Here is a 24,319-nt window from a genome sequence, read left to right on the forward strand (position 1 = left end):
TATATATATATCATATCATACTTATTTTAAAAGCACGAGTTCGGAAAAATCTTTCGTAGACAAAAATACCCCTAAAAGTTTGAACTATCCTATACTAATCAAATTTTAATTTTTAATACTAATCCATCATTAGACTAGGAAATTAATAAATTCTTAGTAGATATACATAGTATAAAGATAAGGAAACAAATTGTATATAGATTATATTGGAATTAAGAAATTTAATTACATTCTCATCCTAATCTATGCACTAATATTTACCCACAACTATCTTTACCAATTAGTGAATACCTCAATTTTAGATAAATAATTCTCCCCCACCACCTCTAAAAAGAGCTGTCTCCTTTTATGGAATCGAAAGAGTTTTCTCAACTTCTTTGCGACGACTGTTTTTTTCTCCTAGGGTTCGAATTTTTGACTGTCACTCCTGTAATGAATGTATGCTTTCCTTTTCATTTTATTTTTTACTTCTTCTTAGATCTTGATTTGTTTTGGGCGTTCTATTCTTGAAAGATTTGTGATGGGGTTTATTGGTTTAGGGTTTTCTTAGAGTTTATGTTTAGATATTCAATCTAAGATATGAGTTTATGATTTCTATAAAGCTTTTACAAAATTTTTTAACTGATTGTGTATTGATTTGACATTTCTTTTTATCATTTTTTTGATTATATGTCATTGTTTAAATTTGAAAGAGACTTTGCGCGTTGAGTAGAGTTTTTATTAACTTTTTGCTCAAAACAATAAGGAAAAAAAGCAAGAGTTTTGATGAGTAGATGATTTGTTGCAAAAGCTATCTTTGGTACCCAAGACCAGGACCCATGATGCTCCTAAGGCCCGAATTAGTTAAATATGTCGTTAAGATTAATATGGTTTCTTATAAATTTATTTGTTTCTTAGGTTATGTCATTTCCTAAATAATAAAAGTACGCAAGTCAAATTGAGATATTACTTGATGTTTTGTCTTTTAGCATGATTTAGCATGCTCTATTGAATGGTGAGAATAAGAAAAATGAAGGTATCCCGCTAATGGACCTGCCAGCAACACCCTTCTGTGTTATGCATCACCTTACTTATGGCGGTAAAATATGTTGTCTCTTCTCTATTGTATCCTGCAGTTTTTGTGATCATATTACAAATTATTTGCTGTATTTATTAGATGTCATCTTTAGCCAACAATAGTTAACTCACATAATTTTTTATTGTGTTAGTTATAATGTTTGGTATATGTTGTTTGTGAAATTTGGACGGGTTTTTAGGTTATGATCCAGCGAGCGAGTATGAGGATTACCCTAAATTTGATGGTCTATAGATGCAACATCCTGTAAGTTTTATTATAAATCATAATTAACTTTTATCGGTGGTAGTATGCTATTTAGTACTTAGCAATAATGGTATTTGCTGATATATTATTTTGAACTATAAGTTTTATTTATTTATTGAATCGGAAATTTTAATTGAGCAGTTTACCATATTTGATTCTAGCCTATTTCATCGACTCATTCCATGGAATTGATGAAACTTTGTCCTAAACCGATAATATTTTGTCTAATGTAAAAATTAGTGAATCTGGAGCTATAAGACTAAAATTAAAGATTGGCAATAATTTACTATGAATATTTGTAATGTTTTAGGTTATCATTAAGTAATAAGGTGTAGTAATGACACAATGCTTGGTGTCTATGAATATTTGTAATGTTTTAGGTTATCATTAAGTAATAAGGTGTAGTAATGACACAATGCTTGGTGTTTGTTGTCTTTATGAAATGTAAATGAAAAGGTTACCAATTTTGATGTTTGTCAGACCTTTACCTTTGAAGCCCACTAAAAGATTTTTTTTTCATTGATGTGGAGATTAGTGAATTCTATATTTTAGAGCTCAAATGAAAGACTAGCTAGGATTTAATATGAATTGGTTTGTGGAGAGGGGTAGAGATATGTTTTTCTTCTACAATTGATGATTAGGGATAATTTTGTCAATACTAAGATTTGGGGGTATTTTTGCAAATATGCATGGTTTAAGAGGTATATATAAAAATAAGTCTTTCTTTTTTAATCTTAACACATAAAAATTAAAATTTATTATGGCTTTCTTTACCCGCATGATGACAATGTGACTACCTGCTCTTCAATTGCACATTCTCGCTCGCCTTAGACTTTAGTATCACCACCACTTCTTTGAGATACTTATAGATGAGAGTTTTAGGTTGTTGAACGTTGTCTCTTCTGTAACAACTATCGCAGAATGAGATACAAAGTTATGCATATTGATCCATGAGAACTTTTTGCCTATAACAAAAATCTTTAACTATAGTAATTAAGAATGACAGGAACGTGACATCTACATATTCATCCAACCAAAATAAAATAACTTAGGTACTAAGAACATTAAAGCAAATAGTAGAGTTAGACTAATATCGCTCATGTTATGTCATTTTCCATTATATTCAGATATTATTATGATTGTTCCACTATCATGCCCTCTTTAAAATTATGAGTTCGGAAAAACTTTTCATGGCCAATATTACACTTAACTCTTTTGAATATTATATTTTAATCATAATATATCATAATTATCCAATACAATTTTTAAATATCCTATTACCCTTGACACTTTTTGGATGTTACATTATAATCTAATCTTAATTAATAATTATATCTTTATTAATAAAATTTGTGGTTTCGTTCCTATTGGCTGTTAGCTGATGTTGATAAGGAAATTCAAATGATCTCAATAAATTTCTTTACCTAGCTTATTTGATTATAATCCAATTTGTTTAGAATTAAAATTCTTACTTTATGCAAAGGCTGAAAAACAAAAATGTGTACCTATATATATCATGAGCTGGGATAGAAATTTGAGACAACTGTAGTAGTTTAGAACAGAGATCACTCCTCTCTATATTTTGAACCACAAGATAATTAAATTATTTGGCTGCTGATATTTGTATTGGCTCTTTGGTTCCTCTTCACTTGAGAGAGATTATATTAGATTTCTTGTAGTGTGATTTGGAATTAGTGATTTGAACCATGAACTACACGTGTGTATTATCTTGTTTATATTTTCTTTGCTTTTTGTGTGATTGATATTTGCTTATCAGGGGATTTTTCATAACACATTAAAATTACTAAATTACCAAGCCCATATTTAAAAATGAATCAGCAAAATATTATTTTATTTATTTGATTCGTATTAGGATTACTCAATTTTGATGTTGCAATTTATGACTTACAGTTTAAACTACACACTTTAGTCTGTCAATGCCATAGATGTTCTGAACTCAACATATTTTGAAAGCGGAATGGAGACTCTCGAGTCTCAATGATCTTTACATTTAGTAAGATGCAGAGATTTTTATAGTAGCATCTCTGTTATGATAGGATTTCATTCTTGGTATGTTCCTTCTCATTAATATCTCATAAGCTAATTTTTTCTTAAAAAATGTATGCCTTTGTTCATTGGTCCCCTAAATGCTAAAATATGCATGATAGGGTTTGATGTGATATGTGAAGGACAAAGACAGGTCACAAAGTGTTTCAGATATTATTACCATATTCTTTTGCCTATGTGATCCTATAAAACGTTTTGAGCATGGAAACATCGACTTAAGCCACTTATTATTTAGTACCAATGTATATGAAATACCTCCTTAAGTACAAATACATATGATACAATATGTATATGAAATACCTCCTTAAGTACAAATACATATGATACAATCATATGCACATCCAGCCTCATTTCTTTATTTTAAATTCATTTATTTTTCACTTGCCTTTTTCAAGTCCTTTTTTTCCTCTCAAGTTCTCCTATCACTGTTTATATAGTTTATTTTTTCAATATATTTACGTAAACTTGTATCTGCTTTATTTAAATTATATTGTTATCGATGAGTCTTAAACGACACAAAATTCCACAAATTGTTATTGATGAGTCTTAACAATAACGTTCGACATATTCCAGTGAAATCTTTAAAGAGGAAAGATAATGTTGTTATTGATGAGTCTTAACAATAACGTTCGACATATTCCAGTGAAATCTTTAAAGAGGAAAGATAATGATATTGCCAACAGTACTACAAGTAACAAACTACAATGTAAAGTTAATTAAAAATTTAATGGACATATTACAAGTAAATTAATATGCAAAATCCCTTTGCGAATTGAATGATCACCCATCTTTTAAAGACTTCAATATACTAATAAATAGAGAGATTGTACTAGATTAATGTGTTTATAACTCAAAAATAGTAGATCACGTGGCCACAATCTGGGTTAAAAAACAATGATAATATTTTATTTGAGAAAGAGATTATTGAGTTGATGATCAATCTCACAAAAAAGTTTATTTTCTTTTTTTGTTTTAACTCTATTTTTATCAATTTAAATAATCATGATATACAAATTAGCTAGAAGAAAATGAAGGCTACTACATGGCTGTCCTTAGGTTCGATATCAAACATGAGAAGTTTGAAGTTACATCGATCTCTCATACCCACACTTAGGAGAGATTGTTGTATAACTATACATGAGCTAAGAGGTCATGTTTGCGTTGCGCCTCATACCCACACTTAGGAGAGATTGTTGTATAACTATACATGAGCTAAGAGGTCATGTTTGCGTTGCGCTTGTTACATATAAAAAACTGAGATTGTTGTATAACTATACATGAGCTAAGAGGTCATGTTTGCGTTGCGCTTGTTACATATAAAAAACTCAGGTGAAGATATGGATGCTCAAGGATAATAAGAATTGGATTGAGATGTTGAGCGTCTGTACCGAAATTTATCGAGAGAGCTGTTTAGGTTCACCACAATTACCCAAAGTTATCAGTATCGCTGATGACAAGATTTTGTTTGAGTACCATAATTACGAGAACTATTCAAGCAGATTATGCAGTTATAACTTTGAGCATGATACTTGCACTCCAATCCTAAATGAAGCTGTTCCATGTCTTTCTTCGTACTCGGAAAGTTTTGACTCGACAAGAAAATTGATAAGAGACATGAAGTCTGCTGTAGAAAACTTTTAATGGACCTCTATTTTTATATGAATTCAAGGATTTGTTGATTCTTTAGTACTATGTTTTTATTTGTGCTAAGCACAGTCGCATAAACTGTTAAAAATATCTTAAGTAAATTATGGAGAAAAATGATCTTTTTAGATATGTTGTATTGCTTATTTGTTGCTATTACTTACGGAAGCTTTCTGTGAAGATTCTATTCTGCTCAGTTTGTTCCTCGAGTATTGTCAGTGATTTTGCTGCTCCTTTTTTTCGTTTACATATATCGGGAAGTATTACATAATAATATGGTCTATGTATTCAAATTCTATGTTAGGAAAGAATATTATAGTGTCAAATAAATGAAAGAACAACATTGTTTTTTTTCTTAAAAACATTTTAGTTATGGACAAATTTTCAAAACTGACCCCTTTGGGTTTTTAATTACAAAAAACAACCGGTTTTAAAAATATTTACAAAAACCGACCTGTTTTCAGCCAAGGGCTGAAAACAGGTCGAGAGGTCGGTTTTGAAAATTTGTCCTTTTAGTTATTTGCCAATTGCAGATTTAGTAGTCTAATTGTAATCTAGATAGTTAGAATAATAATGCCAAAAAGTTGACGATCTAAATCTCGACCTTCCTAGAATTTATCAATGCGAAAATAAGTACATATTTATATACTTATTCTGTGGATGTTTTTATCATATAAAATTATATTAGAGTTAGCATTAATATTTAGTTTATGGTTTTCAATGAAGTCTATCAATGATTATGAATAAAATTCATATTCTCTTTTGTGCCATGTAGCCACTTCTAATCAATTGTCTAGGCTTATTGGCTTTAATTATTTCTCTTGCTATTATAATGCTACTTGTTTTAAATATTTTCTACTTTGACAACATTATACTTCCTTAGGTGAACCTTCCTTTCATGTCGATCCAAATAACATGAATATTCAAATTGGCCTCATATTGTTTTCGTGTATCCCATTAAAACAAATATTAAGAAACAAATATTAGTTTTTTCATGTAGCCCACTCAAACAAATATTAAAGAAGATAAAATAATCACAATATTAAATTTTAGAGACATAAGTGAGCAAAAATCAAACTTGAAGAACAAATTTTAGTAAGAAAATAAACTAAAAATAAATAATTATGATATTTAACCACGTGCAATACACGTGCATAAAAACTAGTACACACACACGCACACACACATAGAAACCAATAAAATTTAAATGTATGTGTATATGAAATTGAGCTTAGAGTATTAAAGAGACATAATATAAAACCTAAACTAAAAATATCCAAGTTTGATTGATCTTTAATATGCTTATCTTGGATGCGGATAAAGCTTGATCTTGAATATGACTTGATGTACAATGACTTCATACCGATATTCCGCCAACCTTTGTTTGATATGATCATTATGGCGCAATTCCATCCAACCTCTGACTCATTGTTTGTCTAGAATAAATAAGAAAACACAAACACTAAATAAACAATATTAGACGTAAATTATTTGTTAAAACATCATCAAAACAAAAGGGCCATCAATCTCCCTCTTTTTGATGATGACAAACAATTTACTAAAAGATATATGCATGATATGAAATGAATATATGAATTATGATTATCATACATAAAAACAAGCAAGATATACTCATAATATTTCTTCCCTTTTGACAACATAAAAAATGGCGATAACAATAAGAGAGTGTAAACTCCCCCTACAAATTAGCATAGATGAGTATAAAAACATGAATAGAGATTGCTCCCCCTATCAAAATGCCTTATGGAATATATGAGATGAAGTGCTAAGGCAAACATGTGAGTAAACATAGATGAGAAACATGCTTTAGCAAAACTCACATACAAAAATACAATGATGACACATATTGATGTATCATTATGGAAGAGTATGTCTCAAAACAAAAACATAAAAACCATGAATAAAACGATTTATGAAATCAAAAGAAGAAGAACATGAGAATCATGCAAAAAAATTTCAAATAAAAACACATCAAACTAATGAAATCATAAATCAAATTAAAATCCAACCAATATCAATTTTAACAAGAAATTAAGAGAGGCAACCACATCAACCCATATAAATATTTTAGCACCCGGTAAACATGATTTGGGAAATAAACACCCAATAAATCCAGAGGTTGCTCAAACACAAACCTCCCATGACAATAAAAAACAAATAACATGAAAACAAAAGAATTCATCAAAAAATTGTTTTCATTTTCAAAAATTTCAAAAACACATTTTTCAAAACCAAGAGATAATAAAAAAATGAAAATATTAAAAATCTTGGTTTAAAATCAAAAATATTTTGGCATCCAAGCATTCTTGGTGCCAAAAGATTTAGGGACATGACCTCTATCTTTTAAGCTCAAAACCCTAGAGTTATGAACCTATTTGGACGCATTTAGTACACGAACACGGTCAAAAAAATTGTGTAAATGACTCTTCCGGTTGTAATAAGTACAATAAAATGGTTGAAATGATTTATGTTGACCAAACGGTCATGCACGTGACTCATTTGCAAAAATAAGTTCTTTAAAATTATTTTGCAAACGAGAAACTTCGTAAAACAAAGGTGATCTTTTTAGAAATTTTGCAAAATAAGAGCCGTTTGCACATCAAAATAAAATTTAGCAAGATGTCCAAACCTACCATAAACATCACATTTAAAAACATATGATCTACTAGAGACATTTGGCAAACTAGAATTCTTTTACAAATCAAAGTAAAACTTTGCCAAATGACCAAATCGACCACATAGATCACATTTATACACATGAGCATGCTTATGATGAACTCTATGAATGTGTGCATGTACATGTGTGTGTGATGATGAAGCTTGATGAGATGCACGAGAAGAATTAATATGAGCCTTAGTGGGTTTATGTGCATCATAACAAAATCTAGCAAGATGGTCTTTACGATCGCAATTTGTGTATTTGTAGATTTTGTTATACATGTGTGCGTGATGTATAGGATGTTTAGATGTTTTAGAATGAGACTTAGCACACATGTCCATAAACTTTTTGTAATTAACAATACATGTTTTAAAGGTTGAATCTAAAGATGATATGCGATCCCAAACATGATTCAACTCATCATTATGCATACAAGTATTGTTATTAGAAGTAGAAGAAACAAAATCATTTACAAGAATATTCAATTGTTTTCTACTAGCTTCTACTTCTAAAATAGCATTGTTTTTGTCATGAGTCAAATTAGCAATATCCAATTTCAAATTATTATTTTTCAAATTTAGCATATCATTGTTTTCTTTAAGAGTAACATTTTCTTGAGTAATGATATCAAATTTGGAAGCTCACTTCTTATGATCAGATTTTAAATCTTCATGCTTGCTTTTTAACTCTAAAAAGGTATGATGCAATTTATTGTAGGCATGTAATAATTTTTCTGATGCACAAGCAAATTCATCACTAGATAAATTATTATTGGATTCGAACTCGTTTACCACACTAGAGCTATCGCCTAGTGACCGTGTGCATTATGATGCTCCACATGAACTTAAAGAGGAAGCCGTCAAAGCTTGTCGGATCGCCTCTAAGTTTTCTTGATGCGCTTCTATGAATTTCCACAAAGTGTAAGCGCTATCAAACGAATCAAACTTGTTAGATATAGATGAATCAAATACATTTAATAAAAATTCTAATACAAGCTTGTTCATTGTATATATTTTCTTATCATTTTTACTCTACTTGGATTTCTCCAAAGTGGGCACAACATAATTATGATCAATGACTTCCCACAAATTAATATTTTTAGATCTAACAAATAGTTTAAATCTAAAACACCATTGAACATAGGGGAAAACATTGACTTTAGGAGCAACACTAGGATCATAGCCTAAACAAGATGCACCATTCATATCCATGATATATATATGTATATGCAAGCAAGATACTAGGATCATAGCCTAAACAAGATGCACCATTCATATCCATGATATATATATGTATATGCAAGCAAGATAACAATAAATCTCAAAATTAGATTAACACCATTCATATCCATGATATATATATGTATATGCAAGCAAGATAACAATAAATCTCAAAATTAGATTAACACAAATATAAGAACAAGGAACTTTAACTCTAGGCGATTAAGCCTCTAATCAAGAGCACCAAGCTCTGATACCAATTGTTAGACCCTAATGTCATTAGGAAAGAACCCTAGAGGGGGGGATGAATAGGATTTATGCTAATTTAATCTGATTTAATATCAATTAAAAATAATTAATAAGTTATCCTAGCAAGTAAGATATGTAATAATTATATGCAAGGATAAGCAATATAAACAAAGGATAAAATAAATAAACTACAAATGTGATAAAGCAATATACACAAAGAGTAAGAAACAATGACGATATAAGATAAACACAAAAGTAAATGCGCCAATGACAAACTCAAACACAAGCAAATAATCACGGAGTTCAGACCTTCCGTCCTGCGTCTCTACTCCCTACTTCCGGGGAGAAATCCACTATCACACCGGGTTTTTGACGTTCACCCGAAAACGTTTACACCTCACACTCGATTTTCTAGCTCACCGAAAACTTTGCAATCAACACTCTTATAATCCTACTCTATACCCTCTAAGTGCTGGTCTCTAGCTCGTGTCTCCCTTAAGTGCTCGAATTTACAACATCTTCTTAGGTTTTACTACCGACACCACTCCTCTTGGGATAACCCCATTTCTCACTACACACTTATCTTGGTGTACAAATGTATTACAAAGTGTATTCTCACAATGAAAGCTCTATACAATAATTTGTTCTCTAATATGGATGAGAACACAATAAAAACTCACTCTCAATGTCACAAACCCACAACCCTAAATTATATTATATATGAAATACTATAAGCTCAATAGGGTGTGTGTGAACAAATAGAAAATCAAATATAAACTCAATGTAAACACTAGCTTAATGAAGATGACAAACAACAAATAATTAATGCAAAACTAGTATTGAGTTTAGAAATTCTTCTCTAAAAAACAAGATGGAGAGATGGAGATTGAAGCTCAAACAATGAAGATTATCTCCTCCACTTGTGAAAACTTCTTCACAAACCAAACAAACACTAAAACAAACTAAAACAAATCTTAAACTATTGTAAACTTGTTTTTAAACACTTCTTGGTTGGTAATAGAGCTGGGTATAAGGGGGTATATATAGAAGACCTCAAAACACAACAAAAACCCAACAAAAAGATAAAAAAACCAGAAAAACAAGGAGTATGGAAATATAGTCGTTATGGTGTTATAAGTCGACTTGTACCTTTTTATAAGTCGACTTATAAATAGCCGTTATAGTCAAAAAATCAACATATAAGTCGATTTGGAAGAAAACATAAGTCGACTTACTATAAGTCGACTTGACAAGTTGTATAAGTCAACTTGGCAGAGAAAAATCGCACATTCCAGAGCAGTTCATAAGTCGACTTATCCAACCTGATAAGTTGACTTATGAACATGCACAAAGACTATGTATGTCCAAAAATTGACTTTTAAACATTGATAAAAATATCAAATAAATTCTAAAAAAATATAAAATTTTAGGAAATATTTATAAACATGATAATAAACATGTTACAAGAAGAATTTTTGGATTTGCACTTCCTAATTGTAAAATATTATTATTTTGCAAAAATGTCTAAAAACATGAAAACTAAACATACATGTTTTTGACATATTGATTTAAACAAACTTCTGAAACTTTATAAAATGATTTTATAGACTTAATAAAATATGTAAACAGTGATTGTTAAGTCCATAAACAAGAATACATTATTTTCTCAAAAATGTATATATTATACAAAGCACATTTGTTTTTCCAAAAGAAATAGAATTAAAACATGTGAAAGTGTACATGAATATAATTATTGTTTCATATCTATAAAGCTAAAACAAAACAAAATAATAAATATGAAATATGTAATTTCATATAAACATGAAAACCAAAAACTAAAATGTGTATATATAAGTGTTAGTCTCTAGCCCGTGTCTCCCTTAAGTACTCGGATTTAGAACCTCTCCCTAGGCTTTACTACCGATGCCACTCCTTTTGGGATGACCCCGTCTCTCACCACACACTCCTCTCAGTATACAAATGTATTATAAAGTGTATTCTCATAATGAAAGCTCTATACAATAATTTGTTTTTTAATATGGATGAGAACACAATAAAAGCTTACATTCAATGTCACAAACCCACAACCCCAAATTATACTATGTATGAAATACTATAAGCTCAATAGGATGTGTGTGAACAAAGAGAAAATCAAATATAAACTCAATGTAAACACTAGCTTAATGAAGATGACAAACAACAAATAATTAATACAAAGCTAGTATTGAGTTAAAAAATCCTTCTCTGAAAAGCAAGATGGAGAGATGGAGATTGAAACTCAAATAATGAAGATGATCTCCTCCACTTGTGAAAACTTCTTCACAAACCAAACAAACACTAAAACAAACTATAACAAATCTTAAACTCTTGTAAACTTGTTTTTAAACACTTCTTGGTTGGTAATAGAGCTGGGTATAAGGGGGTATATATAGGAGACCCCAAAACACAACAAAAACCCTACAAAAAGATAAAAAACCCGAAAAACAAGGAGTCTGAAAATATAACTGTTATGGTGTTATAAGTCGACTTATGCCTTTTTATAAGTCGACTTATAACTAGTCGTTATAGTCAAACAATTAGCATATAAGTCGACTTGGAAGAAAGCATAAGTCAACTTGCTATAAGTCGACTTGACATGTTGTATAAGTCAACTTGGCAGAGAAAAATCGCACATTCTAGAGCAGCTCATAAGTCGACTTATCCAACCTGATAAGTCGACTTATGAACATGCACATAGACTGTGCATATCAAAAAATTAATTTTTAAACCTTGATAAAAAGGGCTAAATACCCATATTGGTATTTTAATTCAACCCCATTTGCCAAGAAGGTATTTTAAATAAAAAAAATTGGCGTTAAGGCATTTAATTGATTAAAATTACCAATTAGGTCCTTTTTTCTCGTCGGCGATCACTTTTCCGGCGAGAACTCGTCACGTGCGTGGCACGTGATGACTTAATCTGTATAAATACCCATATTGGTATTTTAATTCAACCCCATTTGCCAAGAAGGTATTTTAAATAAAAAATCGGCATTAAAGCATTTTAATTGATTAAAATTACCAATTAGCTCTTTTTTCTCGTCGGCGACCACTTTTCCGGTGAGAACTCGTCACGTGTGTGGCATGTGATGACTTAATCTGTGTTTTAGCTGATGATGTGGCTCGGTTTGCTGATGTGGCTCGGTTTTAGCTGCTGATGTGGCTTAATCACAATTTAAGTCCAAAACGAACCAACCTGAACCCTAAAAATTTCAAAACAAAGATCAAACTTCCACGCATTCACTCCAGATCTCAGATCCAACTCAATTATCTTACCTTTACCGCTAACAGAAGCAGCAAAAACCCCCGATTCCAGGAACTTCTAGAAGAAAACGCCATGGGAATTCGGAGAGAAGAAAGTGAGAAGACGAAGATCACTGCAGACTAGATTGCCGCCGGCGCGGCCATGGATCGATGCAAGAGAAAGAGGTTCTATTTATACGGTAGTTTCTCCACAAATTTTTCGCTAATTTTTTTACCAATTTTAGAAATGGGGGATTTTAAAATGCATCGACTCTTATTCTTCCTGCCACTGCCACGTCAGAAAACCGGTTGAATTAAAATGCACGTGATCAGTTCTCGCCGGAAAAGTGGTCGCCGACAAGCAAAAAGACCTAATTGGTAATTTTAATCAATTAAAATGTCTTAACGCCGATTTTTTATTTAAAATACCTTCTTGGCAAATTGAATTGAATTAAAATACCAATATGGGTATTTATACAGATTAAGGTTTTAAAAAATATAAAACCTTGGGAAATATTTATAAACATGATAATAAACATGTTACAAGAAAAACTTTTAGATTTGCACTTTCCAATTGTAAAATATCATTATTTTGTAAAAATGTCCAAAAACATGAAAACTAAACATACATGTTTTTGACATATTGATTTAAACAAACTTTTATAGACTTACATGTTTTTGTAAAAATAATTTTATAGACTTAATAAAATATGTAAATAGTGATTGTTAAGTCCATAAACAAGAATACATTATTTTCTCAAAAATGTATATATTATACAAAACACATTTATTTTTCCAAAAGCAATAGAATATGAAACATGTGAAAGTGTATATGAATATAATTAATTTTTCATATCTATAAAGCTAAACCAAAACAAAATAATAAATATAAAATATGCAATTTCACATAAACATGAAAACCAAAAACTAAAATGTGTGTGTGTGTGTGTGTGTGTGTGTGTGTATATATATATATATATATATATATATATATATATATATATATATATATATATATAGAGAGAGAGAGAGAGAGAGAGAGAGATGAGAGAGAGAGAGAGAGAAATGGTATGTTTGGTACCAAGCACAAAAAGTTATGCTTGGTAGTGAGGTGACATACTCTTTCTCCACTCATTCAAATGGTTGCATATCCCCATGCACTCCTCAACCCATGTGAATTGGTCCCCATCTGAATGAGTGAAGGAGATTGTTGCCACCTCACTACCAAGCACAAAATTTGTGCTTGGTACAAGCATACCCATATTCTTATATATATATATATATATATATATATATATATATATATATATATATATATATATACATAGAAACCAATAAAATTTAAATGTGTGTATATGAAATTAAGCTTAGAGTATTAAACACACATAATATAAAACCTAAACTAAAATAACCCAAGCTTCATTGATCTTCATATATGCTTGTATTGGATCGGATGAAGCTTGATCTTGAATATGGCTTGATGTGCAATGGCTTCATACCGATATTCCGTCAACATTCATTTGATATGATCGTTATGACACAATTTCATCCAACCCCCAACTCATTGTTTGTCTAGAATAAATAAGAAAACACAAACACTAGGCAAACAATATTAGTCGTAAATTGTTTGTTAAAACATCATCAAAACAAAAGGGCCAACAATCTGACCAATTGATGAAATTTAGGAATTGCATATCAGCTAATATAGATCGGTTGGAAGTTGCAATGTGCTAAAGTTTTACTGGCCTCTAGAAATAAATTGTTTCTTCATGATGTGGTGTGCTATAGTACTTAATTTGCATTTTTACATTATCCAAATTGAATTATTGCAATGTGTGTTTGTTGAAGTATTCTTCTGCAATACCCCTTTATTACAACTTTAGATGCATCTATTATCTTATTGGAGTATCTCTAATAAAGCTCATACTGGTGCCATCCTTTTGCATTGCAGCTCTTGATCTGCTACAAAATGTTCAAGTGCAAGCAATCATCGGACCACAAACATCCACAGAGGCTAAATTTGTCATTGAACTTGGAGACAAAGCTCATGTCCCCATCATTTCTTTCTCAGCCAAAAGCCCTTCTCTTTCACACCAGAAAAATCCCTATTTCATCCGCACGGGACTTAGTGACTACATTCAATCAAAAGTTATTGCATCCATTGTCCAATTCTTCAAATGGAAGGAAGTTGTTCCTTTATTTGAAGACACAGAGTATGGTAACGGAATTATACCTTATCTTATTGATGCCTTACAAGAGGTTGAAGCTCATGTCACATATAGGAGTTCACTACCTCTTTCAGCTACCAAGGTTCAAATCATGGAAGAACTAGATAAGTTGAAAAGCATGAGGACAAGGGTCTTTGTGGTGCACATGACATATTCTTTAGGCTTGCAGCTTTTTAAACATGCAAAAGAGGCCGGTATGATGGGCGAAGGTTACGTATGGATTGCAACATATGGCTTGACTGACATCGTGGATTTGATGGGTTCATCAGTGTCTCATGAGATGCAAGGTGTTTTGGGTGTAAAGCCCTACGTTAGAGAAAGCAATAAGCTTAGTGAATTCAAATTGAGATGGAAAAAGAAATTCAAGCAGGTAAATTTCGGTGCGAAAATATCTGAACCCACTGTTTTTGGGTTATGGGCATATGATACAGTTTGGTCGCTTGCACTCTCTGCACAGAATGTTTATGTGACAAATTCCACATTTCAAGGGCTAAATACCACCGATAATGCAACTGATTTTGCAAGACTTGGATTATCGTCATCTGGCCCTCTCATTCTGAATCAAATGTTAGGCACCAAATTTGATGGCATAAGTGGAGAGTTTGAATTAATTAATGGGCAGCTGGAGTCGAAAAGATTTGAAATAATTAATGTAGTAGATAACGGAAAGAAAACTATTGGATTCTGCACTCTAGAAAATAACACCTCTTGGATCGTTCATTTCAAGGATGATCCAGTGGACATCATGTGGCCTGGTGGGAAAAAGGTTGTACCAAAAGGATGGGAGTGGCCTACAATGGGGAGGGAGCTTCGAATTGGGATTCCAGTTAAACCAGGCTTTGGTGGGTTTGTACGAATCGAAGATGGGTCTGCTAAAGGGTATTGCATTGAAGTATTTAATGCTGTTATGACTCAAATGCCTTATAAGGTATCTTACAAGTATATCCCGTATGAAGATGCACATGGAAACATGAATGGGACATACGATGATCTTGTCTACGAGGTTTTTCGTCAGGTTAGTTAAATTTGCTTGCTTTTTGATGTAATTTCTTTGAAGCAGAAAACATTATGTGTTTAATGTTTCTAAAAGTTTTTGCAGCTTATAGAACTTTCAGGAATTCACCCTTGTCTACTAACCCCACTTCCCTTTCTTCTTTTCTTTTTCTCATTTGTCCACAAGTGAATGATAACTTCACATGTGGTGTTGTGATTCAATTTTCCATAAAAATTTCAAACCAAACTAAAGAATAGGAAATCACCCTTTTCTATTAAGTTAGATTCCCTATTTTCATATGTTGAACCAAACTAAGAGTTAAAAGCAAGAAAAAACCACTTGAGATTAGCATAAACATTTCCATAAAAATTTATAGAAACACATGGAAATTAATTTTTACCCCCTTTTTCTTTTCCTTAAATTTATGGAAAACAAACCAAATAGCCCCTTAAAGTAGACATAAAGTATGTGGGTGGGGCCCAAGGCCAAATAGGTAAAAGTTTGTGAGCAAAATTGCCCTAGCTTACCGTCAACATCTCATTGGTCAGCTTAATTTGTCGCCGCTATAACATAAACAAAATTGCTAAAAAAAGCTTTTAAGTCTTTCCCAAATTGGTTAAGAAAAGAGCAATGTCATTATGAGATGATGTCAAGACCTCAGTTACGTGCAAGAAGTAAGTAGTTCAGTCTTAATTTATTTGTTCACTGTTGTGGTGGAGATCGGAGGCTGTCCTCTCTTTGTCACCCCAAAGAAAGAAAAAGACGAAAAGAAAAAAAAAAGAAAAGAAAAGAAAAAGGGAAAAGAAAAGAAAAGGAAAAGCAAAGCTTCTCGTGGAAGGGTATACAGATAAATTGTATTTTTTATTAAGCTTAATTATATAGAAAGGACCAACGTGACCCTTTCGTATGTCAGTAATCTTTTTTGTTTAGCAGCTGAATCTTTGAATGATAATAGTTGTAGTTAGCAAAGATCCTATGTTATTTTTTCATTATCAATAAATTAACTAAATCTATGTTGCACGGATATAGGTGCAGGTGCGGCATGGCTAGGACACGGGTGTGGACATTGCCCACAACCAAATTGTAAAAGTTAGGATATGAGGACACGATTTTATACATATATATCAAAATTAATAATCTATATGAGATCGATATTGTTTTTCATCCACATATTGTGAGATCTAAAATCCTTAATACCACTTTTATGTTTCTTTATTGAGTAGATTATAAATTGAAAACTACTCATTTTAAGTGGGTATCGAAAAGACCCTTTAAAACCATACTTATGAACTATGTATGTGCTAAAAGCCTAAAACAAACCTTTTGCAAGCCCAACAAGTTGCATAAATTTAAGGTGGAAGTGTATGATATATGTTCAATAAGTGTTTTTGTATCATGAGTTTTTAAACTAAAACCTGTGTTATATAATTGAGTACACGTTTGAGTTAATGTATGTTGATGTTCAAGAAGTGTCCAAGGAGTGTCTGACATAGACACGGGTGCAGGAAGTGTCGAACGTAGAAACGGGCGCCTAGATGAAGTGTCCGGGTAACCTAGACCAAAATGGAAGGTTGGTCCGGAGATCGGATGATTCTTTTGTGTCTTATACCTTGACAATTGACAAATTCTATTTAATTCTTTAGACAATAATCTGAATATTATATATCTCTTGTATTCTTTCAAGTAAAATAAAATCCCTTTCTATTGGAAAATGTTTTAACATTTGCATACTGAAGAAGCTGAGCCTCCCACAAACAAACTCTGGGATTACAGATTTATTGACACGATATTGGTGGCGTCCAGTTGTACTATGCCGCTTAAGTCAATCTGTATGTCTAGAGGTTAGCATTAAAGCTGCGTATTTTCTCAAGGGCTCCTTTAACATTTCAAAACTACCTATTCAATTTTTTTCTTCAGAATAGTACTTTGTGAGAAGTCCTGCAAAACTTTAAGTGATAATTTTGCAAACTCATTGCCGAGCAGTTTTTCTTCGGGCAATTTTTAGAAACCAAGTGGATTTTTTTTATATGGAAAATGCTTGGAGTTTATGCTATATATTCTCTTCAAATTGAAGATAGATGACTATTTTAAACATTCTATTTGCTGTCTTGGTACATAATCCGACTGTTGACTATAGAGCACATGAACTGACACCTTTTCCACGCCCTCCATAAAAAGAGATAACTAACTACATCCCTGCTGTTGAACAAAAGCAGATGAAGATGAAATGCCTATTCATCCATGAAAAATTCTTTAAGGACCCAAAATATGGGACCAATAAAGGGGACAAGTGAGGTGTTCCCCTCCTATTGGATAATGAGTTGATCATCATTAATGATGGCCAACTCATTATCCAATAGGAGGGGGACACCTCACTTGTCCCTTTTATTGGTCCCATATTTTGGGTCCCTGTAGCAAAGCTCTTCATCCATATGTACTGATAGTGCTACCTGTGATTTTCGATTCTCTAACTTCTTCTTGTATGGTTGAATTTATTGCATATATTATATGTTGTTACTTTGGAGAATTTCATTTTATTTGATTTTCTTTTTGCAGAAATATGATGCCGTGGTTGGCGACATAACAATTATAGCCAATCGTTCTCTATATGTGGATTTTACCTTGCCGTATACAGAGTCTGGGGTATCCATGCTGGTCCCAATCAAAGACAAGCGCCACAAGGGTGCATGGACCTTCTTGGAGCCATTATCCACTGATCTTTGGTTGGCAAGTGCAGCCTTCTTTATCTTCACAGGGTTCGTGGTGTGGTTTCTTGAACATCGTATCAATGAGGAATTCAGAGGCACAATCTCTAATCAACTCGGCACAATCTTCTACTTCGCTTTCTCTACTCTTGTCTTTGCTCATAGGGAGAAGGTATTGGGAAACCTGGCTAGGATTGTGGTGATAATATGGGTGTTCGTCGTGCTTGTGTTGCAGTCTAGCTACACTGCTAGCTTAACCTCAAAGCTTACTGTGGAACAACTTCAGCCAACTGTCGCCGACATAAATGAGCTTTTAAAAAATGGGGACTCTGTTGGCTACCTGGATGATTCTTTCATGCCCGGCCTCTTGAAGCAGTTAAATTTCCATGAGTCTAAGATTATACCCTACAAATCACCTGAGGATTATAATGAGGCCATGTCGAATGGAACAGTTGCGGCTATTTTTGATGAAATACCTTATCTCAGAGTGTTCCTCTCTAAGTATTGTGGCAAGTATACCATGACTGGCCCTACGTACAAGACTGATGGATTTGGCTTTGTAAGTCCTCTCCTGATTCTTTTGTGCATATATATAATCTAACATGTGTACGTTAACAAGTTTTTTACATATAAGGATCAAGCAGTTTTTCGTGGTGGATGTTAAAATGTGTGAATAATTATAGTAGTTTGGGTTGGGTGTTGGATTTTGGGAAGAAAACTGATTATTGCTTGTGTAAATGTTTGAAACAGTTCAGGAAAACTCTAAAATCATTACATTTGAAATGCTGGTTAAAGCTGAATTGATTATGTCTATGTTATGTTTTGGCCTGTGGCACTTCATGTACGTCCATCTTTTTTCTGGAAATACATCGAATAAGGTTTCAAGGCTTTCTTCAAAATAGTCAAGTTGGATTTATTTTTGGCTCAATTCTATAGGACTGAGCTTGTTTTTCTTGGTTAGAAATCCTTGGAATTGCTATTCTAACTGTGTTTAGATATCTAGGTACAATTTCCCCAAAGAAACTTGGATTTTTTTAGTCGAACTTGTGAGTTTAACCTTATGTGAGTAATTAGAAGAGATAGAGTGAAAAGGGAAGGGGGTGGGGGGGGGGGGGGGGCTAAGATGTTGGCGCTGCTTAGGCTTTCCTTTTCAAATCACTATATCTAGTGTTAAATCTTTTTTTTGTTGTTGTTGTTTTCATTTAAAGCGCATAAGCCCAGTTCATTTGGCTTCAAGAAGCTTTAGACATTCTTCTAACATCGCCCTCTCTTTCCCCAGGCTTTCCCCAAAGGTTCACCCTTGGTTCCCGATATTTCAAGGGCGGTCCTAAAAGTAATGGAAGGAGAAATCATGACTAAATTCGAGAAAGAACCCTACGTTGATGGAAACTGCTCTGACCAAGAAGACAGCACAACAACTTCAAACAGCCTGAGGTTCAGTAGTTTCTGGGGCTTATTCCTCATTACTGGAATTGCTTCTCTCTCTGCACTTATTCTGTACTTAGCCTTTTTTCTCTACGAGAACAAAGACTTGTTAACTGAGAGCTCTGTACGCAGAAAGATCACATCATTGGCGAAAGTCTATGATCAAAGGGATCCTTCGAGTGTGAGAAAGAAGGATGAAGCTGTGGACAGGCCTGCTTCAGTGGGTGATATTATGCTTACACCCTGTACTATGAGCGCGCCTCAGAGCCCATTAAGCATCTTAAATCCTGGAGATCAAGAGGGCTTTGAGACTGATGAAGGAGAAGGAATGGTTATGGATGATGATGATGATGGTGATGCTCCGGGGACTCCTGGTAGAGAGATAAATAGTCAGAATCCTGATCCGCCTTCGTTTGCTGAGATGTTACCTGAGAGAAATTCAGGATCACCATAGTAATTACTAGGATCTCTTTTTTGCTTTTAAATGTATAGAAATGATAGTAATGAATCATGGGGGAGAGAGTCATGGGGGAGAGAGATTATCATTTGATGATCGGATTACTTATTTGGCACTCAGTCGTAGACTCATTGTATATATCATGTATACCTATCTATGTATGAGTAGGCATTGCCCAAATTTCACATAATACGAATTATTGAAGATTAAGAAATGTATATTTGTAGTTTTCCAAATCTTTTAAATTCTTTTATCTTCTTCAACCTTGGACTTTTAGACGTATTGTATGGAATGTAGCCATTGCATGTATCTACTATTTATTTATTAGGATTAGAGCTTGATGATCGTTATTTGTTATTTGTTCATGTAGATACTATATTACTAATCAGAATTTGATGTTTATATTCGGTATACTCAGGCTTTCATGGCATGTACTAGAGCAAAATTATAGATAATGATAACAAAAATTCCAGTTCTATCTAAAAAAAGTTAGGAATTTATTGTTGATAATTTGAAAGAGATGACATCTCAAAATGAATTATGTATGCTAGTCATATTTACTGCACCAAATCAAGGTTTGCAAAATTATAATATTTCCAAACAGAAATAACAAATAATAATAATAATAATAATAATAATAATAATAATAATAATAATAATAATAGAGATGAGGGAGCACAAGCGCTTCCATTATGGGGGTTATTGGTTGGGACAAATTGGGGTCAAGTGGGAAAATTGTTCCAATGGAACAATTTTACCCCTTTGGGATATTTTAAGTGGGGTAAAGTGGGATAAAGTGGGATAATGGGATAATTTGAGCATTTGATTTGACAATTCATGTGGGATAATTGATGATGTGGTACCTTATTAAAATATAATTTTATCTATTAATTACTTCTAAATTAACTTATCCAATTGGTTTAGTATATTATTTAGTATATTATTATAATATAAATATTATTTTACTTTATATTAAAATATAATATATTGTACTATACTTACAAATTACTATTATTAATTATTATATTGTATTATATTATATTATATTAGCATGATATACTATATATAATAATTAATATAATATAATATCAATATATTTAATATAATATTTTAATAATATATATATTATTATTATATCAATATAATTAGTTATACAATAATTACTAATTACTATCTATTTAGTATGCTCATTATTGTATAATAATTAATATAAATATCTGAATAATATATATAATATTATACTTTAAAATATATTACTTATTTAATATATTATAATTAGTATCATAGGATATAATGTATTACTTTATATAATATTATAATATTTTACTTTATTCCAATGCTAATATTTTTTAAATTTATATTAAAATTAAAATTAATATTAACCACACACACACACACCACACACCAACACACACACACACACCATATATAATATATAAGTATATATATATATATATATATATATATATATATATACTATTATACGAAGATATTATCTTACCATGAGATTACAATTAATAATATTAAAAGGTATCATGTTAATAGTTCAATTTATCTATATTATTTCAACACTATTGTATCTATATTTAATTATCATATATTTTACGAAATATGAGTAATTATTATATTATATTAAATAGTATGTCATGATACTTAATAACATATCATAATATTTTATAATTAATTATATATAATATATGTTATTATATTATATAATATCATATAATAAATACGTATTATTATTATTAATTTAATATTAGTATTATATTACTACTACTATTAATATATCATGTTATTAAAATATTATATATGATTATACTAATATTATTATTATGTAATTTAAATTATGTCATATTAAAATATTAATGATATGTTACTAAAATACTATATAATTTTTTTTTTTATATAATATGTTATATATAATTACTAATTAATATTATATAATAATAATTACAATATTTTATTAATATGTTATTTAATATTATTATATTATAATATATGTCCATACTAATTCACTTTATATATCTATATTATATAATATATGTTAATATAATTATTAAATTAATATTATATTTAATAACATATTACTATAATACTATTAATATATGTTATTAAAATATTAATATATGTTATTATATAATATTATCAATATATGCATTAAATTATGTTATTAAAAATATTATAATATGTTACTAAAATACTATATAATATTATAATAAATATGTTATACTATAATTACTAATTTAATATTATATAATAATATATTACAATATATTATTAATGAGTATGTCTATATACAATTTATATAATATTATAATGAATATGTTATACTATAATTACTATTATATAATTATATTATATATGTTATTAAATTATGTCATTAAATATTTATATATGTTATATTTTATATATCATGTCAATATATTATTATAATTATAATGCATGTATTAGTTACAGTAATACAAAATATTTTAAAAATTATCTCAATTGCCTTCGAAGTGGAACAACATTGTTCCAATATGGGGATGGGGTAAATTTTTACTATTGGCGATAAAATTTTTGTATATGAGTCGGGTTATTTATGCCAAGTGGTGTAATTGTCTCACTACGTGTTCCAAAAAACCAATAACACAAAAAGGTATTATCCTTGTTCCATTGTCTCAATGAATAACACTATGAAATAGAATCCCCAAAATTATCCCATTATCCTCCAAAATATGCCCAACAATAACCCCACCTTAGTGAACATATTATGGGATCATCATGAACATACCTACTGGCTTGCTAGTTATGTCAAGACATGATATTAAGGTTCACCACAAAAAGACATTACACCCCCCTGGCCCCCGGGCCCCCAAACAAAAACATCCCCCAAAAAAAAGAAAAATAAAAAAAACTTTGGGAGGTGTTGCACATAAACCCTGAAGTTTAGCTCACATAACCCCCCTAGGGTGCCTCACAAAACCCTCGTGAACTTTGAACTTTTCTTACTGGAACCCCTTGCATGTAATTTGCGAATAACTTGAATTTTATTGAGAAAAAATTCAAAATTTATATAAGGGAAGAAGTATGATGCTAGTAAATGACAAATGCCAAAATTTGGAACTTTTCTCTCAAGAAAATTTTAGTTATTTCCAAACTACATGTAGTGGGGTTTGGTGAGAATTGTTCAAAAGTTTAAGGGGGTTTTACGAGACACCTAAAGTTAAGGGTGTTATATGAGAAACAAAGTTTAGGGGAGGTTATGTGCAACACCCCCCAAAGGTTAAGGGGTTCTATGAAATTAACCCTGATATTAACCTCCACTAATAGTGAAGACAGATTTTTAAAATAGACAATATTTGTAAAAATCGATCCATTTGTAATTTAATCACCCTTTTCGACTTGGTTTCAGCCAACTGGCTGAAATTGGGTCGAAAATGGTAAATAAAACTTCACGGGATTTTAAATCCCGTGAAGTTTAATGCTTAATTACCCAACCTAATCAAAATACAACAAGCCTAAGCCTAATAGCCACTGAACTCCATATGATATGAAATCCCGTGAATTTTGTTGGCAAATCCATGGAATTTCATATCCCGTGAACTTGCAGACAGAGAGCCCAAATTTAGCTCTGTGAAATTGCCCTGCAACTTCACAGGATTTGAAATCATGTGTAATTGCAGGCTGCAGTTGACAGAGAGCTCCAATTGAACTCTCTGTGAAATGGGCTTGCAGCTTCACGAAATTCCAAATCTCATGTAGTTGCAGGTCATGCCCATACATGCACGCACAGTGCGTTTTCCGCCTAATTCAAAACCTGTTCTATATAATAAATTTTCTGGCTCATTCACAATAATATACACAAAGATTCAACCATAAACACCAAATTTGCTGCGTATATACTGAATTATAATAATTTACACGAAAATTAAACCATAAATCACAACAATACACACGAAAATCACATATATAAACAAAAATCGATCTGCATAAACAACAAAGTTCACAATATAAATATCACATACATCCTAAAAGTCCTCCCCTCCTTCCTCCCCTCTCTTCCCC

General features: G+C 31.4%; 1 protein-coding gene across 1 annotated transcript in view; it reads left to right on the plus strand.

Moving 5' to 3' along the window:
• The window catches only part of LOC109840486 (glutamate receptor 2.7-like), a 27,845-nt gene extending 7,346 nt beyond the window's left edge, over positions 1-20,499 (plus strand). The window contains exons 2-5 of the mRNA XM_020409158.1: positions 14,415-15,706; positions 18,242-18,949; positions 19,670-19,824; positions 19,948-20,499. Of these exons, the coding sequence (XP_020264747.1) occupies positions 14,415-15,706; positions 18,242-18,949; positions 19,670-19,824; positions 19,948-20,269 (2,477 nt within the window). The 3' untranslated portion in view covers positions 20,270-20,499. The remainder of the gene's footprint in view (positions 1-14,414; positions 15,707-18,241; positions 18,950-19,669; positions 19,825-19,947) is intronic.

Source organism: Asparagus officinalis, chromosome 5, assembly GCF_001876935.1.
Source record: "Asparagus officinalis chromosome 5, Aspof.V1, whole genome shotgun sequence".
Taxonomy (NCBI): Eukaryota; Viridiplantae; Streptophyta; class Magnoliopsida; order Asparagales; family Asparagaceae; genus Asparagus; species Asparagus officinalis.